General features: G+C 40.0%; 1 protein-coding gene across 2 annotated transcripts in view; it reads left to right on the top strand.

Annotated features, from left to right (window-relative positions):
• The window catches only part of NAV3 (neuron navigator 3), a 277,390-nt gene that overhangs the window by 209,119 nt on the left and 45,301 nt on the right, over positions 1 to 22,970 (top strand). For both annotated transcript variants that reach the window (XM_063133851.1, XM_063133852.1), the window contains exons 16-20: positions 1,390 to 1,878; positions 6,810 to 6,851; positions 9,781 to 9,938; positions 13,315 to 13,503; positions 18,971 to 19,023. In XM_063133851.1, coding sequence (XP_062989921.1) covers positions 1,390 to 1,878; positions 6,810 to 6,851; positions 9,781 to 9,938; positions 13,315 to 13,503; positions 18,971 to 19,023 — 931 coding nt within the window. The remainder of the gene's footprint in view (positions 1 to 1,389; positions 1,879 to 6,809; positions 6,852 to 9,780; positions 9,939 to 13,314; positions 13,504 to 18,970; positions 19,024 to 22,970) is intronic.

Raw genomic sequence — 22,970 nt, 5'->3', positions numbered from 1 at the left:
TGTAGGAAAGGTATATATGAGAACTTGATGTCCCTAAACAAGTCGATACCCCTAAACAATACTGAATTGCTTCCTGATGAGGGGATAAATATATTTTTATAATATTTTCTGACTGTAATTCCCCCTTAATAATTCATTACTTAAAGAATAGGAAGTTGAATTTCAGTAACTGAATCCTCTTAAAATCATTTTAAAAAATACATAAAACATCTTGATTTGGTTGGTTTTGATATAGCAATATTTTCAATCAGAAAACGGACTCTAAAGAAATAGGGGTTAATCTAGTATTTTATTTTATTACACTTTATTCTGCTGGCAACATCTGGATATCAAAATTTCCTCATCTTAGCTTTGCAACATTCATCATATCCAGACATAAATCCTCATATCTATCTTAGGAGCACAAACTCATTGATTTGTTGAAACAAAGTCAATGCTGCCCTCTTGTGGCCAGTTGCCAACACAATATTTTTGATTAACTGTTGTTTATATGGCTTTTATTATAAATAAATGTTATGCTAACTGCTTTGCCCTCCTACCCTGCCTGTTAATGCATTGAGCTGTAAATTCAGACAATCCTTCCTGCGTGTGATTATAATAATGTGGAACGATTCAGACTCTTTAGAAACAGAAATATTGAAGTCTTCCAAAAGTCTTTTCTAAAGACTTTTGGAACCATATTTCCAAAACTGAACATCTCTCCTCCACCCACCCTGCCAAAATATTTTCACACATATGCACGTGCAGAAATTAGCATATCTTCCAAATGCAATCGCTTATGAAGAAATTCAGTCTGTCTTAACTTAATAAACTGAAGCTTTAGAACTAGTTGCTGAACTTGGGTGAAAGGTTAATCTTTTTTAATGCAATCACATAACACAGAGCTGTTGGGCTTTACATCTCCACCAGAAGGCCTGCCCCTCTTAAGAAGGAAAGGAAAGGAACCTCTCGTGCAAGCACTGAGTCATTACTGACTCTTGGAGGGACGCCAGCTTTCGCTGACGTTTTCTTGGCAGGCCTTATAGCGGAGTGGTTTGCCGTTGCCTTCCCCGGCCGTTATTACCTTTCCCCCAGCTAACTGGGTACTCATTTTACCGACCTCGGGAGGATGGAAGGTTGAGTCGACCCGAGCCAGCTGCCTGAAACCAGCTTCCGCTGGGATCGAACTCAGGCCGTGGGTAGAGTTTCAGCTGCAGAAACTGCTGCTTTACCGCTCTGCGCCACGAATGCTTTTGAAATTGTGAAGTGAGTCCAACCAAATACTGCAGGCCTTAAGTGGATTTGATTGTGAGAAGCAATTAATTTTAATTCTCTCTGTGAGTGTGTGTTGGTTTTCAGGAGGTTGTTCCGTCCTCTAACCCTTACATTTGTTTGTTTGCTTGCTTGTAGGTTGTTTGGTGCTAAAGCGAGCGGCAAAGCTGCCCCTGCACCAAATACAGAAGGTGCGAAATCCACTTCTGCAATGCCCAGCCCTAGCACCACGTTAGCTCGGCAAGGCAGTCTGGAATCTCCGTCATCAGGTACAGGTAGCATGGGCAGTGCAGGTGGGCAGAGTGGCAGCAGTAGCCCCCTCTTCAGCAAACCCTCGGACCTAAACACAGATGTTGTAAGTTTAAGTCACTCCTTGGCTTCTAGTCCAGCTTCAGCCCACTCTTTCACGTCAGGCGGTCTTGTTTGGGCTGCCAACCTGAGTAGTTCCTCTGCTGGCAGTAAGGACACACCGAGTTACCAGTCAATGACTAGCCTCCACACGAGCTCTGAATCTATTGACCTCCCTCTCAGCCACCATGGCTCCCTCTCTGGATTGACCACAAGCACTCAAGAGGTTCAGAGCCTGCTCATGAGAACTGGAAGTGTGAGATCGACGCTTTCAGAAAGGTGAGTTTAACGGCGGGGTATCTCAACAACAGTCATAAATGAGGCAAGAGAATTGGAAGCAGCCCAAAATATGTCTTCGGATATGCCTTCAGGCAAGTATGTCATCAAACCGGAAGCAACATCAGCAATGCAAGCAGGGGGAGGAAGGCAAATAAAACTACTGAAAATGAAATCCTTCCACTGACCTTGTTGCTTGATAGAATAATTGATTTCGCCAAGGGCTTTCAAATCCAGGACATTTTTGGCATATTTCTTCTGGAGGAATTTTAGTTTATACCTGGGATGTTGCCATCCATTCCTACAATTGTAGGCTACAATTACTTGCTTTTCAAATCCTGCAAAACCTGTTTGACCAGACACCATAGTGACACAGCAGGGGGGAAGTGAATATGTGCATACACACATACGGTAGGCGACACAAGCATTATTCCTTCAGTGCCCTGAAAATCTGGTAAAGCTTCATGCTAGTAGAGGGTATATCTAGGAAGAGTCACTTGAAAATCAAACCACAAGTTTATAATTGAATAGCAACCCAGTTTTAAAATATATTAAAACTATTCTAAGAAAACTTATCAAGACTGTTGTAAAATGTTCAGAAAATTGCATGCTAACACTAAATAAGTTAATATTTTTCATGGCATCAAAACTTTAACTGAGCATTAAGGACTGTTTCAGTTATGTATTACTTCTCAAAACTGGAAAATGAAGATGGTTTTGAATATATCTGAGTATAATCCAGTCACTAGCTTTCTGTAGAGTATATAATATCACATTTAAAGCATTAATGTTTAGGCAGAAAATATTGTGCAATCATTTTTGATGTACTATAATAATACTTAAGGTAGCCCAATATTATTATCCACATGTTCTGCAGCAGGCCTGAGGCTGAGAGACTGTGGCTTACCTAAGGCCACCTAGTAGTTACCTTAAGTCCATGATTTTCATAAGTGATTGTATCTATACTAAATGGAAGATATGCTAACTTCCTTTCTGTATGTACATATGTGTGAAAATATATTGTCTGACCCTCACATCCTCATCAAGTCTACATGACACAACCACTCCCAAGCAGGGAGTGCATATTCAAAATGGCAGCTGTAAATGTCATAGCCTCAACATGGATTAAATAACCCATGTGAACAGCCCCTATATCTGCTCTATATGTTAATCTCAAGAATTTTACATCTTTGTCCTTTAAGTATCTCTATATAGAAAAGGTTATACATTATTTCTGAAATTGCTATCAAGTTTATTTTAGCCTTAAAATCTTGCTTATAGTTTCAGCTTTGATTTGAAATGCCATGGGTGTTATACCATTTTGCGCCTCCTTCCCTGGAGGATAATATGTTTAGAGCAGTGTTTGCAGATTCATGTTATTTTTACATGCACAAATAAGCATGCAACTACAGTGAAACAGGAATCCGAAAGCAACTGGTTCAAAGCAACACAGATCTCAAGAAAAGCCTAGTAAACATAAGCCAATCCTCTAAATCAGTGCTGTCATAGTATCTTCGAAGTCAGACCACTCAGTCCTTCTTCTCTAGGTTGGTGCCCATTCCATGTTCAGAGGGTTGACAATCAAAACAGGCTGAAGTCCTGCTCATAGAAAATCCCGTTTAATTGTCCTATCTTGCCAGTCAGAGCTTTTAGGAAAATCCAGTGGTGAAAGCCTTTTTTCTCCTGGCCATTACAGTACAGTGACATTCACTACCTTGAAGTAGGTAGCCCATATAGAAACAGCTTTTATGTAAGTCAGCGATATAGCCAGCCTCTTTCCTCTTTAATCTGCCACAATTATAGCAGTCATTCTCTAAGCCTTCATTTTCACTAGTGGGTAGATGATCAGATGATACAAATGTGGCCTTCAATTTCCATACCAATATTACACACATGTATTCTCTAAACACATGGCTTGATGGCAATTGAGGTGAGGGATGAGTTCTGAAGTTTCTAACAGATATCATGGGGCAAACATAGGTGCTCATCTACCATCCAATCACTACCTTATTATGTGCCTAATGAATATTTATTATTAACAAATATAAGCATAATGTTAGTCAACCTAAAGTCAAGTGCATTCCTTGTGAAAATAGGGCTAGAAAGATCTATAATGAATTAACTTTACTAAGATGTAGGGTCCATTCCAGAGAAGGTCAAGAACACATTTATCCCATCAATTTTAATGGCACTTCAGAACCTTTAACTTTCTCTGGATTGATGTCACAGTTGTTTTCTCTGCAGGACCAGTTATATGAGATTTGAATATGTGCTTCCATGAATAATTTATCTACAAGGAGTAGGAAATACTTTGAAGCTCCCTATACTTTGATGCATTCAAGAACAACAACAACAACAAACCCAATATATGAAAACAGAATGAGTGGATAAAATAATTTTGGCCATATCGATTTTGATAGAATATATTGAGACTCCAATCTATAACCACTGTTTTAATGAGAATTAAATTCCAATGGCTGCATTTGAATGCCATGCAAAACTTTGCAAGTTGTGAACAAAACTAGCTTCTCTCCAGGCTTGTGGGCTTCTCTCCTCCTCCTGTGCAACCTGGAGGAGGAGCTCAGAAGCTTTCACCTCTACTTTTGATTAACCACAGCTTACCATGTTTACAAACTGGCACTGTACTTAATCTTACTTATAGACCCTGTTCAGATGACATGCTAAACTATGATGGTTAAGCATTTTGAGCTAAACATCATGGCTTAGCGTATTGTGTGAACCATGAGTTAGCATGTGGTGAACCATTCCTAACAATGGTGGCTACATAACCACAGTTTCAACACACACTCTAACCATTTTCTGCAAAAGGGTTAGCTGCCTAATCCTGGTTTATTGTGTTGTCTGAACAGACCCAATGTTAGCTTAAATAATAAACCATGGTTTGATGTTCACTTGTTAGAAACTAGCCATAGTTAAGATAAACCACAGTTGGCCAGGTTCAGATGACACACCATACTGTAATTAATCAAAAGTGGAATGGAATGCTTCTGAAGTTCTGTCTGCTGCACTGGAAGAGGAAATGGAAGGGGAAGTACATGAGCCCGGGGTATGTGTGAAGGCTTGTCTCATTCATGTTACACTAAACCATAGTTGAATCAGTTATAGGTTAAACAAATAGTACTTTCTAATTATGCATTACTTCTAAGCCAAATGAAAGAAATTCTGTAAACATAATATAACTCCCTCCAAAACTCAGTTTCTTCAAAACATTTCAAAAGTGCTATCTTCAAAATAAAACAATATTTATATAACGTAATAATAATAATAATAATAATAATAATAATAATAATAATAATAATTCTTACCCGTCTCTCCATTCTGATCGAGGTGGGGAACAACAGTAAATATACAATACATAAAACTGAATTAAAAATATATACATTGTTAAAACATCCTAAAAACATAGTAAGAAATAAATACATACATAATAACATAACATAATACATTTATAATGAAAAATGGTTGAAACTTAATATTCTGCCATTGCCAGTAACTAGAATTTAGTAGAATTTTAAGTAGGTGTATGCTGCCTAAAACCTCCTTACAACCTAAAAGAGCTCTCCGATGGTGAAATCAGTATAGGAAATATGGAGAGTCTCCCAAATAGATTCACTGCTACTTCTCTCTGTTTTGTTACCTTAATTGAGCTGAGCTAAGAGGGCCCTTAATCTTCATAAATCTTAACACTAGAAGCAGGACAAGGGTAAGGCACTGTAGGGGGAACAGTGAAGGAAGGAATTTCCTATACGTGTTTCAGAAAATGCCCAATGGAGTTTATTTCATTCATAAACCAAAGGGACAGGATTTTTAGAAGGAAAATGGGTAAAATATACAGAATAGATTGTATGGATACATTTAAAAGGGCAGTTGAGCTACATGGCAGAAGAAGGCTTACACCAGATCTTCTCCTTTATTCTGTTAAGGAGAAGGAGACTCTCTCTTGACAGGGAGCTCCTCAGGCCCAGCTGTCACAAGTAGCTTAATTTCCATCCCTTCCTACTGAAGTTAGAAACCAAGATGGTTTATTTTATTATGACTTGTCTATACTGGCCAATAGTACATCTGTAAGGCTTATGGTATATAGCAAAAAAAATCTATTTCAATTTCTCTCACAACAATCCATTCTGTTGTCATTTTGCAGATAGTGAACCAAAGCCAGGACTAGCAACATCACAGTAATCCACAATAGATTCGGTTTCTGAATCTACTGGATTGTAGTTGTACAGGTCAGCTTTCTCCAGTGTGGTGACCACCAGATGTTTTGGACCACAACTCCTAACACTCCTGACTCTTGGCCAGAAGGGCTGATGGGAATTGAAGTCCAAAACATCTGGAAGGCACCAGGTTAGGGAAAGCTGTCTAGATATACAAAATTCTTATGCAACCTAGCCCTGGTTTTAAGAATGAGGATGTGAATTCAAATGTTGCAAGCAGTACTGCTTGGTGTTTCTGTGGATATTTGAGATCATGGAGAACACAAATGGAAAACTTCACAGCAATAAAGAGGCAGGCTTTGCACATCCTTAGATCAGGCCACCCAAGGGAAACAGATGGCTCTGGACCAAAAAAACCGTATCCATCAGACTATAGTGATCACTTACACAAATTATCGTATATTTCTAAATTATAGTATTATGAAAGACCACCAGATTATCACAGGAAACTGCAATCTGCTTAATATCCTACCCTCCTGGTCTGCATCATCTTTCCAAAGGGAATAAAAGTCCAAATTCCTTAATAACTAGGGATAGGAATGGGAATATGATTGAGAAAAATGAATTCACATTTTCCCCATAAAAGGTACATTAAAGTAACTCCAAATGACCTTTTGTGATACAAACATTTTTTAGAATTTATAATTCTGAAGCTTTCTGTTTACTATGTGTCCTTAGGGGTTTTCTTTGTTTTAACAGCATGCAGCTTGACAGAAATACACTACCCAAAAAGGGATTAAGGTATATAATGTTTTATTCAGCATGACTGCTGTTTCTCTGTTGTTCTGTAACTTTTTTCTATAATAATTCATCCTTTTCTTTTCTATTCTGTCCTGTTTATTGAACAACTAATAAAACTCCAGTTCATTTTTTTTAAAAAAAAGCCGTTAAAAATAAATCTGTATTTCCCCTCCATTCAGGCAATGTGAAAAATTGGAATATTTTGTTAATTTCCCACCCTCAATCATTGTAAAATAACTTTTTTACACACTCACTCCCCCACAAGTCTCTATATTTATATGACTAGATTTGTATTACTGAAAAATTATTTCCTCAAAACTGCTCAGATACTCCCACAGAACCTCCAAATTTGTTTCAAATTTTGCCTTCAGGTGGAATCCAGTGGCAACTGTAAGAAATTTTGTTAGTCTTATTAAAAGACTTCAATGTCACTTCAAATTCCTCAGATGTTTCACCTGACAGAGGAACTCCCAAATGTGTTTCAAATGTCCCTGAGAAATGCTACTTTTGATGCCTGTCTCCCCTGCCACTTTTTGTTGTTGTTCTGTGTCCTCTGCTGTCTACCGATGGATTCCTTAAAACCACCCCTCTAACTGCCAAACTAAATCTAAATCACGCATAGTGTAGCTTTATATAATACTTTCTATAAAAGTGTGTGCTGCCTGATTCAGATCAAGGTGATGGCACTCTGGGAGCAGGGGTTAAAGCTTTCACCCATCCATTACTCCCCCACCCCAATTCCCAACACCCGCCCCCCCACTCCCCCCCCCCCCCCAGTAGCGAGTCTCAATTGGCATGAGTGGAGGCATTTTTCTTTTCTTTTTTTAACTTCCCCAGTGTGGAGGGTGGAATTCCAGGGAAAATGTGTGTGTGTGTGAGTTTAATCCCTAGGATCTTTTTCTGCTATGAAAAAGACAGAAGCAGTAGGAAAGTGCAGGAGGGCTACAAACTGAAGACAACATCATGTGCCCTCCCCCCAAATCTGTGAATGAGACAGTGTGATTGTACAATAAAAGCTTCATCCAGAAAGATCCTCAGAGAGCTAGGCCTACTGGCCACTTGCCTCATATTACCATCACTGATATTTTGAGGAAGGAAAGCAGACTTTTCTGTTAAACTTGAATTGTAGGCCACTGGGTTGCCAGCCTCCTGAAGATGCAAATTAAGGTCGGTTTTCCATGGGGTTGGGAAATAAAATGTTGAAGGCCTGATCCCAGCTTCCCCTAGCTGTCTGCTCATCAAAAATAATTCACTGTGTAGTAATCTTGACTACCGCAGTTGGCAGAGCACTTTAATGTGTCTCCTGAAATCGGAAGTTGAAGATGGTGTTTTTGCAGTCAGCAGTTCTGTCCCTCTCCTGCCTGTTGAATTTGAGACATTCCCATAAGAGCCATTATGGAAAATAAATATGAACGACCAACTCCCATATGGAGGATTTATAGAGCTGCCTCAAAACCATATCCAACTTCAGATCTTGCATGTTCTTGGCTATGAGTCAAGGAGAGAGGGAGGGGGGAGAGAGAGAGAGAGAGAGAGAGAGAGAGATCTCCATGTGCTAACTTTGACAGCATTCAGGTATTCAAAATTGTAGGACTCTCATTTAATGTACTTCGTTTTTAAAGAAATAATTGCCAAATAATTGAAGTACAATACTGTGACAAGTTCCAGAATTTTATTTTGAAAAATGTATATGTGAAGCTAAACTTATGCATGTTTACTTGGAAGTAATTCCCACTGAGTTCAATGGAGCATATTCCCAAGTAGGCTAGCACCCTTAGTCTGATTATCAGGAAGAAATATATTGGGATACAATCCTGAGCTAATATTCCACACAAAAGAAAAACCCCAAACCTCAAAACAAAACTGTTGGGCCTGTGCCATGTGCTAATCAAGGTGTTTTACTGATCAAGGTACAGCAGCCAGCAGTCTAGTCCTGTATATGTACAGATGTAAAGCTCCCATCTTTGCATCAAGGGAAAACTCCTTGTGCACTCAAGGAGTAGCAGTTGCAGTAGTTAGCCAAGGGTATCTTCTGTGTACTTGAGAATTTTTAAAAACACCCCAGGTTTTTAAAACCATGATAACGCTAAGCATGTTTTTAAGTCTGCAAGATTTGGCTCAATGGAGCCTGACTGTACATTGATACGGAAAATGCAAGCTCTTGAGTTGAAACCTGAACTATCCGAAACGCCTGCACATGCTAACTTGCCATCTTAATCCATTCAAGAATTCGCCTTTCTCAGTCCCTGCCACAGAGTCTGGCCAATGGGCTGTAGTAGCATACCGCTGAGTTACATTCTTACATTTGGCAGCAACACCAAAAACTCAGCGAGAGATTTGGTTTCCCAGGCTTTTTGTTCCTGCAAACGCATTTCTGTCCAAGTGAGTATTTCTTTTTCCTCTCTTAGCTCCCTTAAATCTAGCCGTTTTGAGGGTAGGACACAACACCAAGGACCATTCTGAAAGACAAACATTGCATTTTGTCCCATCAGATGCCACTAACAAATTAAAGTCATTTCTTTTACAGCGGCTGTTCTGTTCCTGCTGCTTTCGGCTTACCTGTTCACTCTGCTCCTGTTGCAGATATCATGTAGGAATTGTTCCTTCGTCTCTCCTCTCTACCAGTCTATCATTCTTCAGCCTTGTTGCTATGCTTGAAATGCAATCTTTGCTTTTTCCCCCCACATGCTAGAGTTTTCCAACCGTTTTCTTAACAGTTTAGCAGTTTCCCTTGTATGTTTCCCCCCCCCATCACACACAAATTGTTAATTGTTTGTCTGTCTGTTCCTTGGGTGACATGAAGAACCCAAGTATCCTATTCAGAATCAACTGAAACAACTGTACGACCACTAACCTTCTGTTGAGAATTGAGCGTTGCTTTTATCTTGCCTGTGGAAGTTTTAAGTGTATCAGTGGTGATGTTTTTCAGGTATACCCCATCCTCTCGGCAAGCCAGTCAAGAGGAAGGGAAAGAGTGGCTGCGTTCCCATTCCACTGGAGGGCTACAAGACACTGGAAATCAATCTCCCCTGGTATCCCCTACAGCTATGTCTTCATCTGCAACAGGGAAATATTTTTCTAACTTAGGTAAAAAAAATAATCACCTGTAGTGTATTCTTATTAAGCTTATTTTATACATTTTTTTCCTTGGGTGGTGGCAACAGGGGTGGGGTGGGGACGCATAGTTTCAACTGTCTTTGTTTTTCTGCTCATAGTATATTATCTGGGCATATTATGAACATCAATACATTTACTGTGCACTCCTAAGAATGCTTACCCAGAAGTTAGTCACACTGAGTTCCGTAGTACTGACTCGATTTCAGGCTTGCTCTCATACTTTAGGTCAGAGGAGGCTGGTGGCTCCGATGTCAGTGGAGTGGTGAATCCGCTCTGGGCTTCAGTCAGAACCAGTCAGGACTCTAAAGGAGCTATCAAAGGTGCTGAACCTATTTTGGGGGTAGGGTGTGGCACTGGTAGGGTTAAGCACCTTGTATAACTCCTTTAAAGTTCTGACTGAAACCCAGAGCAGATGCACAACCTCACTGACATCAAAGCCACCAGCCTCCACTGCTTTAACCTACTAGGTGGGGTTCTGGAAAGAGATCTTCAGAAGCCAAATGGGAACAAGCTGAGCTCTTTTCCTGTGCAATAGAAAGCCAAACAGCAGAAGCTCTTTCATTGGGGTACAACTGCGTACAATCCCAGCTTCCTCTGGCATAGCAATTTGGTCCAGATAAGCCTTCATAATTCCAAATACCAGTTTTGGGGAAGAATAATCATGGGCTCTGCACCATTTCCACCCATCCTTGGAATGACCTTTAATGCATTTTGTTGTTGTTTAACTAGGGGGGAAATGTGAATATGTCTTTTTTAAAATGGTTTCTGCATTTATGCTTCAAATTAACAAGGCTATTACAACATGACCTAACAAGTTATAAAAATCCTGTCCTCTCAGAAAACTGACATTGCTTTTGTGGATTAACACCACAAACACACAAGGAGATGTTCTGAGAATGCAGATATATCTGTGAAAAGTCACACACCTTTGCCTGCACTAAGAGCAATGCCTTACATTGTTAGCATCTTAGAATCTATAATTAAAGAGGGTGTCTGTTTGTCTGTCAGCCCTGTAGGAGTGTGCACTGCAAGGTTGTTGTTGTTTTTTAAAAATGTATCAATTAATTTAAATTAATTTAAATATGTCCATGTTTGAAGGCTGCAGTACCATCTTCAATCACGAGGTGGGAGACTTCCCTGACCAATAGGTAGCTTTGCAGACAATATATTTTGAAGCCACAGGGAAGTAGTCTGAGGGCCAGAGTTCTATGGCTGCCCCCTCCACCCTCCTGTGGGCCAGCCTCCATCAGAGAAATGGAGTGGGCAGACCCCTCCTTGGGCTAAAGGATGGCAGCATGGCAGGGGTGGCATGGAGGGGTTCCAGTGGCTCAGATGGGTTGGGCACAATGCGTACAATTCTGACAGTTGCATAACTTTGCTTGAAGACTTTGCTGAATCAAACTAAGGGCTATTTCAAGCCATGCAAAGCTGGATCCAGTTAAATATATTAAAACTATTACACTATAGTTTTATAGTGTAATAGTTTTAATATATTAAAACTAGTTTTAATATATTAAAACTTACAGTAGACTAGTAGCATTTACACCGCAGGTGAAAATGCTAATAGTCTACTGGGAAAAAATCTAATAGTTCACCTTTTTCCTTATTCCTTTTTGTATATCTCTGTTTTAACTGTACATGTTTTAATTTGTAAAGCTGCCTTGAGTCCCAATACTGGGGAAAAGGTGGGATATAATAATAATAATAATAATAATAATAATAATAATAATAATAATAATAATAATAATAATATCTTTATGGGCTCTCTGTTTGGTAGGCATCTGTGGAGGAACACTTCAGCCACTGCAGAGTAATTTGATATGGGCACATAAATACAGCATTTTTATTTTAAAACAGAAACCTGAAGGATAAAGACCTGGTTAATTTTAATATCATATAAGCAAATCATTAACTGGTTCCCTCCCCCTTAGAAGTAATTCCCATTTATTTCAGTATAATTTTATATCTGGACTTAGATTGCAAGCATAGACATAGATAACATGTTTATTTTAGGCAGACATAACAGTTTAAGTTTCTTTCTTAATACCTATCTTTCCTTTGGTAAAACGGAATCCTTATGTGTTCTTGGATTAATTTTCCTCTAATGTAGTAGCCAATACAATTGCTTATTGCAAAAGCTTTTTACTCTCTAGTATTTCTTTTCTCAGTGGGCAATTTTCCTATGGAGTTAAATGACTATCAAAAAAATACTGTTCCAGTCATTTGTATTTTGGACACAGTCAACGCTGCTGGAAATGTCTTGATCAGTGCAAAATTTTGACACAACAGTCTGAGAAAGGACAGATGAGTTCTGTTTTCTGTGGTCCTAATTCCATACCAAGCAGAAAGGTCAAAAGTGTTCTCTGTAAAAAAAAATTTGAAAGTCAGCTTTCCAAATGATGAGGGTAGCATTTGGACTAAGTGGGGATCTGTTACTTCTCTTTTCATAAAGCCTATTCACTTACTATAAGGATAAATGGAGAAAAAAACAAGTAGCAGGAGAAAAAGATACATGAATAGATATTTGTAATGTTAAATTTCTCAATTCTGCACAATTAGCAAATGCCATGTTATCATATTCCATCATAATAAACGAGGATGTGTGTCTGTCAATGCCAGAGCTTAAAGACCATGAAACATAGACAACTGGAAATTTGGCCTCTATGCTATGGATATCCTATGGGCGTGCATCTCAGAGACATTTACTTTTTTGTTTTGTTTTAAAATACAATTAATTTTAATGTGCAAGTTTGAATCCTGCAGTATCACCTTTAGTCACTAGATGGCAGACTTTCCTAACCAACAGATAGCTTTGTAGTTGATACAGTTGAAGCCATGGGGGAGATTTCAACAGTTTCCCCTCGCCTCTGCTAAGTAGAAGCCCACCCTCAGAGGAATTGAGTTTGGGGGGAGATTTCTCCTTCAGGGTCTATGGGAGTGCACCATGCCTAGAGTCATGACTAGGGGTGCTAGTGGCTGTGGCTTCATTCAGACGGGGGGATTGTCCATCTCTGACAGTTGTGTATGTTTGCTTGAAGGATTCACTGTAACAAACTAAGGGCTATTTCAAGCCATACAAAGCTGGCTCCTTTAACTAGTTATGAACACATTTGGAAGCATTAACTATTAAAAATGCTACTGTACTAAGAAAAATAATACACAACTGTCTAGGTGGCAGAGAGTACCCTCAGAACAAATAAGCCATGAATGCAGATATGCACCTAACCTAAAAGTGTTTCTAATTATTCATAAAAAATAATAATAATTGAAAGCTTGTATGACATTTGGAACTATTTTTCCCTGGAGTGCAGTGATCTGTTATTAAAAAATGTGCTTGCTATTGCAGTGAGTCCAACAAACTTATCCCAATTCAAACTTCCTGGGCCCAGTATGATGCGGTCAAACAGCATCCCAGCACAAGATTCTTCGTTTGATCTTTATGATGATTCCCAACTGTGTGGTAGCGCCACATCCTTAGAGGACAGACCACGTGCAATCAGTCATTCTGGTTCATTCAGAGATAGCATGGAAGAAGGTAAGAGTCTGTGTGGCGTGTCCAACGGAGGCTGCATTCAGAGCATAAAATAAAAATATAGTTTGTGCAAACCATAGTTAAGAAGCCAAGCCATAGTTTGAACTTCCAGATGTATAACAGGCAACCTATCATCTGTTAATTCAGTTGTAACAGCAAACCACAGGTAGCGCAAACCATGGATTGCAAAACAGCTTCAGATTTCAGATCCTGGTTTGGTGGCTCCGAACAAACCATGGTCTATATACAGGCTCACATTCAGAACAGCCTTTGATTTGGCAGTACATCTAAACCTAGCCATAGTGTTTAACCAGAAAGATCTGAATTCAAATTCCTGCTCAGCCAGGATGCTCACTGGTTGATCTTGGGCCACTCTGACATGTTCAATTTAACAATTTAATGCAGTTGCTCTGGAGATAAAAATAGGGTAATCCTTCTTCCAGTTTCCTGGAAGAAGGGTGAGTGCAAATGGGATAAAATAAAGGGGAATCATGTTTGAAAGAACATCTGGAAATTTAGGTGCAAATTTGTGCTTAGGTAGGGTGACCATATGAAAAGGAGAGCAGAGCTCCTGTATCTTTAACAGTTGTATTGAAAAGGAAATTTCAGCAGGTGTCATTTGTATATATGGAGAACCTGGTGAAATTTCCTCTTCATCACAACAATTAAAGCTGCAGGTGCCCTGCCCTCTTGTAAATCTGGTCATTCTAGTATAGCTCCTGCACCTTTAACTGTTGTGTTGTAGAGGGAATTTCACCAGGTTCTCCATATATACAAATGACACCTGCTGAAATTCCCTTTTCTATGAAACTGTTAAAGGTACAGGAGCCCTGTCCTCCTTTTCATATGGTCACCCTAAAGGCTTAGGTTCTGCCACATGTGGAGACTTACCCACAAAATGGACATTATGAAGGAAAAGAGAGAAAGGTGCAATAAAACTTCCTTTTGTTTATATACTAGCAGTCTCTTCCAACTGTTCTTCCATAAACAGCTTCCATGTCAATATAAGATAGCTTTCTTAGATACATTGGATCCATCTTCTTATGGCCTCCCTTTGTATTGAGCACTAACAGTTGCAACATATGCTTTACCTAGTCAGATCCCTACTGGGATAGTAATTCACAGCTGTTTATCACTCTGCCAAGGCTGACGGTCCAGGCCGCCATGGCTACTAAGCTATTGAAGCTCACCAGGCTTTTACTTTAATCAGCCTGATTTTCACTTCCCCTACTTCTGTGAAGTTTGCTGGCTCCTTGCCTGGTTAAGCTCTCTCATACTGCCTGGCTACACAAAGTAATTTCTTTCCCCCTCCAGTGTTCTGTGTGTGTGTTTCAGGCTAGGTCTGGCAGCAGGCCAAACATAACAGCTTCTCTTTTTCTGGCTGTTGCAGCAAATCTCAGCTGATTTTACCATTCATTGTTTCCAACAAGCAGAGCTGGCCTTGACCAGCCATCCCCAGCTAGGGATATTGACATTTTAAAAACAAGAGACATTGTGGAGCTGGCATGACTGAACTGTTAGGATAAATGGAGCTATACCGATCTGAAATAAGTAATGATTCTTTAAGCTTTATGGAAATCATGTTTGGGATATTAGTATTTGATTTTATATTTTTAAAAAGGATGTTTTCCTTGAAATGAAAAAAATATGGCAATGCTAATATTTGCCCAAGAGGATTAGCATCTCCCTTCACAAGCTTACCAAGGGAGTAACAAGTAATATTCTGCTGGATTTATCTAGCAGGGAGTGTATAATAATAATAATGATGATGATGATGATGATGATGATAATAATTCTTACCCGCCTCTCCCTCTGGATCAAGGCAGGGAACAACATCAAATATAAAAATGCTATAAAATATATAAAATTGATTAAAAACATAAAAAACTACTACATTATTAAAATAGCAGGCAGACATTTTAAAACTTGACTGGGTAGGCCTGCTGGAAAGGAACAGTCTTTATATCTTTTTTTAAATTCAGAAAGACTGTTGAGTTGGCAGATCTCTCCTGGCAGGTCATTCCACAGTCTGGGAGCGGCAGAAGAGAAGGTCCTCTGGGTAATGGTTGTCAGCCTAGTTGTACCATGAAGCTTTTGGTGTGGATGTCAGATTCACATCTCTGTTATACCATGAAGCTTACTGGTTGGCTTTGGCCAAGTTACTCCCATCCCTATTAACTTCGTATGGTAGTCATACCTAGGATAAATTAGATGTGTATAACTACTGAAAGTACTGAAGAAATGTTATAATAACACTATCAATAAAATAACAATCCTAGTTCTTGGTGAGCCCATTTGTGAAATGTACATCAGTAAAAATCCTGTATAAACTTTATATTTTAACATAGTACCCTCCAGATGTTTTGAACTAGAACACCCAGCAGTCCTAGATAGATTTGTCAATAATTGGGAATGCTGGGAGTTGTAGTCCAAAACATCTGGAGGGCACCAGACATCAGAATTATGAGGGGGGGGGAATCCTATTTTTCCCCAACTTCTATTTGTAGTCTTGAGATAACGTGTTGTGTGATCAAATATAGCCAAAAAAATTCTTGAAACAGTAGGCCAGTTCTTCAAGTTGGTTTTGAAAGAAAAGAGTAAATGAAATGTTCAAGTTCTGTGCTACTTTCCCTTTTTCTCCTCCCTCTTCCTCCCTTTTTACCTTCTGTGTCATGCCTTTTAGATTGTAAACTTACAGGCAGGGACTGTTTTATTTCTTTTGATCTTTTTATTGATATTGTGTAAAGCACTCTGGGAAATCTTCTCGTTGAAGAGCAGGGTGAAAGTACTGTAAATAAATAAATACTTAGGAAGTGTTAAGATAGAAGAAAACTCTTTAATCTAGGAGAGAAAATAGAATGGAGCTGAAATTGGGCTGGCACACTGACTCTAAGGGACAAACTAAATGAGACACCATTCACAAAATTAGCAATTGCATGAATGACTTCTAAAACGTAAATTCCTGACTGGAGTGCTGTCCTGTAATGGTTCCTTTTTGGTGGAGATTTGCCTGCATATTAATTTTGTTTCACCGAATTTCACATTCTCCTGAACTATATTCCTGTGCTTTGAGAATTGACAGACAGCCATGGAAAATGGATCATGCGAGCACACATGATCACCATGGAAGGCAGAAAGAGGCAGACACCAAAGTATGGCTTTATATAGGCCACAACTTTATTGAAAGAATGTAGCTCATTGGATCAGATGAGACCATGGTGGAGGGGGTACCTTCTACCATTCCTATGAGACACTCAGGATGCCCCCTGGCAACACTAAGGCCAAGCCTGAGCTAGACCTGATGGGTGGTATCCCATTACCCTTGTGCGAATAGGTAGGTGTGCATGGTTAGTCACCCATATTAGCTGCCCATAGCTCTGTTTCATAGCCCTGTGCAGCAGATCCTCCCCAAGATCTTCTCCAACCTCATGAATGCCCTGTTATCCTCTGTCTAAGCTTCCAGGCATTTTCCTACTCCCACAATATTGGGGCAACTTCCCACATTCACACTGGTCCTTCTGCCAAAGTTCTGATGAAAGTGAAATAAAGTAGACATAACTAAATTATACCCATTAATATAATATCAATAAACCACACTCATGAAAAGGACACCCTAGGGAAACCACCCCCCAAAAGTAGCCAAATAGCAAATCAGGACTAGTATTTTATTTGTTTGTTTATTTATTGCATTTATATCCTGCCTTTTTCCCTCCAAGGAGCCCAAGGCGACATACATAATACTCCTATTACATTTTATCCTCAAAATTACAACCCTGTGAAGTCGGTTGGGCTGAGAGTTTGTGACTGGCCTAAAGTCACCCAGTGAGCTTCCATGGCCGAGTGGGAGTAGAGGCCAGGTCTCCGGACTCCCACTCCAACACTCCCACTACACCACGCTGGCTCTCTGGTAGACGGGGAAACATCATTTCCAGACCCCATAACGTGCAACCAGCCAAAGCCCAGCGTGCTCCTCATCCCAAAGACTCATTGGAAGGATTGATCCCTACCTTCCATGCTTCCATGCACTGAACATTGTCTGACCACCCTTTCCATGTTTGAATATGCAGCTACTATCAGCAACAGCTCCCACATACCTATTTAGAGATCTGACCTGTCTACATTGATATTTATGTGTGGCTTGGCTCAAGTTGACTTTGCCTACATCCTTGGTCTCCTCACATCAAACCCTTTTCCTTGAGAACATTTATCTGCTCCCTTTGTACCTTAACCCTCTCATCCCTCCTCCCCCTTGCCTTGTTATGTTTCTTTTCTTTAAAACAAAACAAGAACAAAAAACCATTTTTTTATAAAAGCATATTTCTTCTTCTTCTTCTTCTTCTTCTTCTTCTTCTTCTTCTTCTTCTTCTTCTTCTTCTTCTTCTTCTTCTTCTTCTTCTTCTGAACTATGGCCCCCAGATGCAGACTGGGACCTGATGTGGGGAGTAGGAGAAATTATGTTTCTCCCCCACTGTAGTCCCAGACTGAATTTAGGGCAGGGGGCGGATCCACCTGCTACTTGAGTTGGAAGAAAAGCTCTCATTCCCATCAAGGAAAGCTTTTATTCTAAAGCAAATATTGGACATGGGAGGCTTGATCCAGATCCGGATCTCAGTGAGAGGAAAGGGTTAAAGCTTCCTACTCCCCCATACCAGGGTCCTGATCCAGTTCAGGTCCTGAAACCACCAGGTTGATTTGGATTGTGGGGCCCATGCCTTTATTTGCTTCTAAAAATTGTTCATTGTGTCGATGGTGTCTCATCTGGTTTAGCCCTAAGCCTCGGGTAGGGTTTGAACCTGGTTTATGTATGTTAGAAAAATAACTAACAAATTCCAAAATAGAGGCCATGTAACTCTCAGACCTGATTTGTGGAGTGGTTTATAAGCCACAGTGGCTTGTTAACTAACCTGCATGTGCTGGTCGCATGCCAGGGAGGCTTAGCATAATTGTTCTTGGCAGTGCGGCTTGTCATTTTGTGTAAACCCAGGTAGGGTGGTTTTTGCTGTGGATAACAAGCTACCCAGAACCCTACAACATCCCCATGTGCGATGGTGGGAACTGGGACGCAGTGGGAACTATATGCTTGGCAAAAGGCACTTTTACAATCTAGATTCCAAATAGCATTTTAGAACCTCTGCATTTGCTTTGTCAAACGCTGATTTGCTAAAAGGTGACATTCAGATGTAGTTTTGCTATCAAAGCAAGATAAATGTTGTTTACTGGCAAAAATACAGCGCACCATTAAAACCTCTATATACAAGTATTTTTTGGCATAGAAAAGTCATTTTAGGTGCTGAATAACTTTGCATGTTTCTAAATGGATAGCCTCTTTAATAGCTTCCTTTTTGTAGAAAATTGTTCTCATTTGAAAAAGAGATGTGTTGTTAGTGAGCTTGACAGGAAATAACTCCTGTTGTTTCATCAATATTTTTGCAATAATGCTCTTGGTGTGTGTTTTTTCTCCTGTTTTTAGTACATGGCTCCTCATTATCACTAGTTTCCAGTACCTCTTCTCTCTACTCCACAGTAAGTGTTGACAGTATATAAAAACTTGCATATATATAAAAAAACTTATATATTGTACATCCCAATATGTGGCTTGTTAAATAGTCCAGGAAACAAACAAAAATTCAACATAGATGGGACAATGAAAAACTCCCACTTCTTTGAATTTAACTGCTTCCTTACGGTTTCCAAATACAATCGCCTCCTTGAGTTGAAATTCACCTTCTGTAAAATCTTTTTTATTTTCCCTTGGAAGCTGAATTGTACTAAGGGACCAATTGCTTTGTGTGATGCTCACGGCTTGTTGTAATTTGCCATTATGGCTTGTTTCATCATCTTTCGTTTTTGTTCACCTTAAGAGCCAGTGGCACAATAATGGGCCACTTGGTGGATTGCTTTTTCTCTGCTGATAGAGGCTTGCCAATGTTTGAAAGATTACTCTGAAATTACGATGCTGCTTTGAGGACACCTTTTGTATTGTGGTGTAAAATGATCTTTGGGGTACCAGACTGTAGGTGACTTTAATTACAAGCCGTATTTCCTCTGTGGAACACAGTGGAAGTTGTTTTTACATTGAATTTAGGAAGGAGAATAAAATTATGTTGTTGCTTTTTGAAAGGAAGCAGTTGTGGTAGGCACTGCACCATTGCAAATATACACTTCATTCTTTAAAACTTTGCTAGTTTGGAGTTGAAAACCTACCAGGCCAGCCAGTGGATTAGTTAAAAGTGCATTTTGTGACAAACTGGCATTCATTCATGGGGAGTGGGGGAAGGGAGGGATGTGGCTATTCAGTAATAAAAATCTAAAGCCCTACCTTGGAAACGGGAGCTACTTTGGATCCCAGCTTCAGTTTTCTTGTATCTGTGGGTGGTATTCAATGAGGGCACTTACACCCCCACTGATTCTTTTCTGCCCTGCCAGTTCCATTGCTCAAATGGGACCCACTGCTTTCGCAATGGAAATTTAGTGCTTCCTTGAAGAAGTTCTGAAAAAAGCAGAACCACTAGTTTCTGAAAGTCAGCAGGGCTCCCTGAAGTGCCTGCTTCCAAAATGAGTGTTTCCATGTGTTTTGGGTTGCCCCAGAAGTGCTAAAGCACTGTTCCCCAAGCAGTGGGGGATTGCTTGCTCAATGGAATGAACCGGGCACAGGAGAATCACTAGTGGCATTAGATTCTGCCCTATAATTCCATCAATTTTATAGATACTCAGTGATTTCGTAATAAATTAAGGGCATATATGCAGTCCAAAACAATTGCATACATTGCATTTATTAATTTTAGTGCCCTTCCCCCACCTCACCCTATAATTTACATGCTGTTTATTTATTTATTTATTTATTACATTTCTATACCGCCCAATAGCCGGAGCTCTCTGGGCGGTTCACAAAAATTAAAACCATTCATAATATAAAACAACAGTATAAAACCATAAAATAAAATACAATAAAAAAGCTCAACCAGATAAAAACAGCAGCAATGCAAAATTACAATTTTAAAACACCATGTTAAAATGTATTTATAGATTGTTAAAATGTTGGGAGAATAAAAAGGTCTTCACCTGGCGTCTAAAAGCATATAATGTAGGTGCCAAGCGAACCTCCTTAGGGAGCTCATTCCACAGCCGGGGTGCCACAGCAGAGAAGGCCCTCCTCCTGGTAGCCACCTGCCTCACTTCCTTTGGCAGGGGCTCACGGAGAAGGACCCCTGAAGATGACCTTAGGGTCCAGGCAGGTACATATGGGAGGAGGTGTTCCTTCAGATAACCTGGCCCCAAGCCGTTTAGGGCTTTAAATGTTAATACCAGCACTTTGAATCGGGCCCGGACCTGGACTGGCAGCCAATGAAGCTGGAAAAGGACTGGCGTAATGTGGTCTCATTGGCCAGTCCCTGTTAGTAAGCGTGCTGCCCTGTTTTGTACCAGTTGAAGTTTCCGGACCGTTTTCAAAGGCAGCCCCACATATAACGCATTGCAGTAATCCAAACGAGAGGTTATCAGAGCATGGATAACTGTAGCTAGGCTATCTCTGTCCAGATAAGGGCGCAGCTGGTATATCAGCCTAAGCTGGTAAAAGGTGCTCTTTGCCACTGCCTCACCTGGGTTTGATGAAAAGGAAAGGTAGAGCTGGGTATCATCCGCATATTGATGACACCTCAGTCCACATCTCCGGATAACCTCCCCCAGCGGCTTCATGTATATGTTAAACAGCATAGGGGATAAGATAGAGCCCTGTGGAACCCCATGGCTTAGAAGCCACGGCACAGAGCAATAATCCCCCAGCACCACCTTCTGGAGTCGGCCATCCAAGTAGGAGCGGAACCACTGCAATGCAGTACCTCCCACTCCCAGCTCAGACAACCTATCCAGAAGGATACCATGGTCGATGGTATCGAAGGCCGCTGAGAGGTCCAGGAGAATCAACAGGGTCGCACTCCCCCTGTCTCTCTCCCGACAGAGGTCATCCCACAGGGCGACCAAGGCAGTTTCCGTTCCAAAACCAGGCCTGAAACCCGATTGAAATGGATCTAGATAATCCGTTTCATTCAAGAGTGCCTGGAGTTGTCCTGCAACCACCCGCTCAAGCACCTTGCCCAGGAAAGGGATATTAGCCACTGGCCTGTAGTTGTTAACATCCTCCGGGTCCAGATTAGGTTTCTTCAGGAGTGGTCTAATTACCGCCTCTTTTAAAGAGGCCGGCACCACTCCCTCTCTCAAGGAGGCATTTACAACCTCCTGGACACAGCCGGCGATCCCCTCCTTATTTGATGTAATGGTATCTTAACTTACCTTAACAGCAGCTGCTTTTGAAGGACTAAGCAACGTTTAAAGTATGAAGATCCCAGCCTCAGTTTTGTTTAAAGCATGGCTTCTGCTTACTTGGGGTATATTGATGTTTGAAACACGCAGGACAGAGTCCTTATGAAGTTCAATTCATGGACTGAATTACCTTCTTTAAACCTAAGCTCTTATTGTTATTATCACTTATATGTTTTCATGCCGTTAAACTTCGCATTGCAATAGCCTCCTCTCCCAATTAAGAAACCAAATTCTACAAAAAACCAAATAGTGATTTTATAATAAAGCATTCAAATTAAGGGTGTACATGCAGTCTAAAAACATATTGCATTTTTAATTTAAGTACTAACAACCTTCCCTAATTTACATATTATCTTAACTTAACTGCAGTTGTTTTTGAAGAACTAAGACATGTTCAAAATATGGATGGCTGGGGGAAAACATATACAAAGGCCAGATTTGCATAATGTAACATAGCATATTTGGCACGCCATTTGTGCGTGGGAATTTTGAGATTTTGAGAACAGAGAATTTGAGCTTATCCTACTTGGACTTGGGTATGTTCTAATGTCAAATTGTAATTCCATTGCACTGGCAGATGGAAAATACAAATGGTGAAGTATAACTGAACATCCAGGATTCATAAGATCAATCTGTATTTCTGAAATGTTCCTACATCAGTGAATTTATCTGCATTAACCTTTTATACTATTGAAACCTACATATTGAAGATCTCAGGACCTTACAAGCACTGGTTGAATTGCACAACTAGGTAACAATACTTTTTTGGAAAGTAGGCCAAGTGTTAATGAATTATACACCATCACGTACCAAATCAGATGAGAATAGCCTTTTTGAGACTTCTGTTACTTGACCCCATCCCAGCTCCCTTTCTAGCCACTTGACAACACTTCTTGTTCAGTGTTTGAGTATCTAGCTGTGATAATGGAAGCTGAAGAACCTTTTTTGTTAAGGGCAAAGGAGGCTTTTGGATTATAAATCCATGGTGTGAATTGTACTTGAAAAACATAATCCTTGATCAGCATTTTCCCTGCTGCTTCTCATAGGCACCTGGGGGCAAAGCTCATGCAATTGTGCAGTTCCTAATCAAGAAATGGTACTCTAGTGGAAGTATCAGGCAAAAGATTTGATTTCAGTGATGGACAAGTTGA

This window comes from Elgaria multicarinata, chromosome 9 (genome assembly GCF_023053635.1).
Source record: "Elgaria multicarinata webbii isolate HBS135686 ecotype San Diego chromosome 9, rElgMul1.1.pri, whole genome shotgun sequence".
Classification (NCBI taxonomy): Eukaryota; Metazoa; Chordata; class Lepidosauria; order Squamata; family Anguidae; genus Elgaria; species Elgaria multicarinata.
Note: the sequence above shows the minus strand (reverse complement) of the source record. Positions and strands in the feature narration are given on the sequence as shown.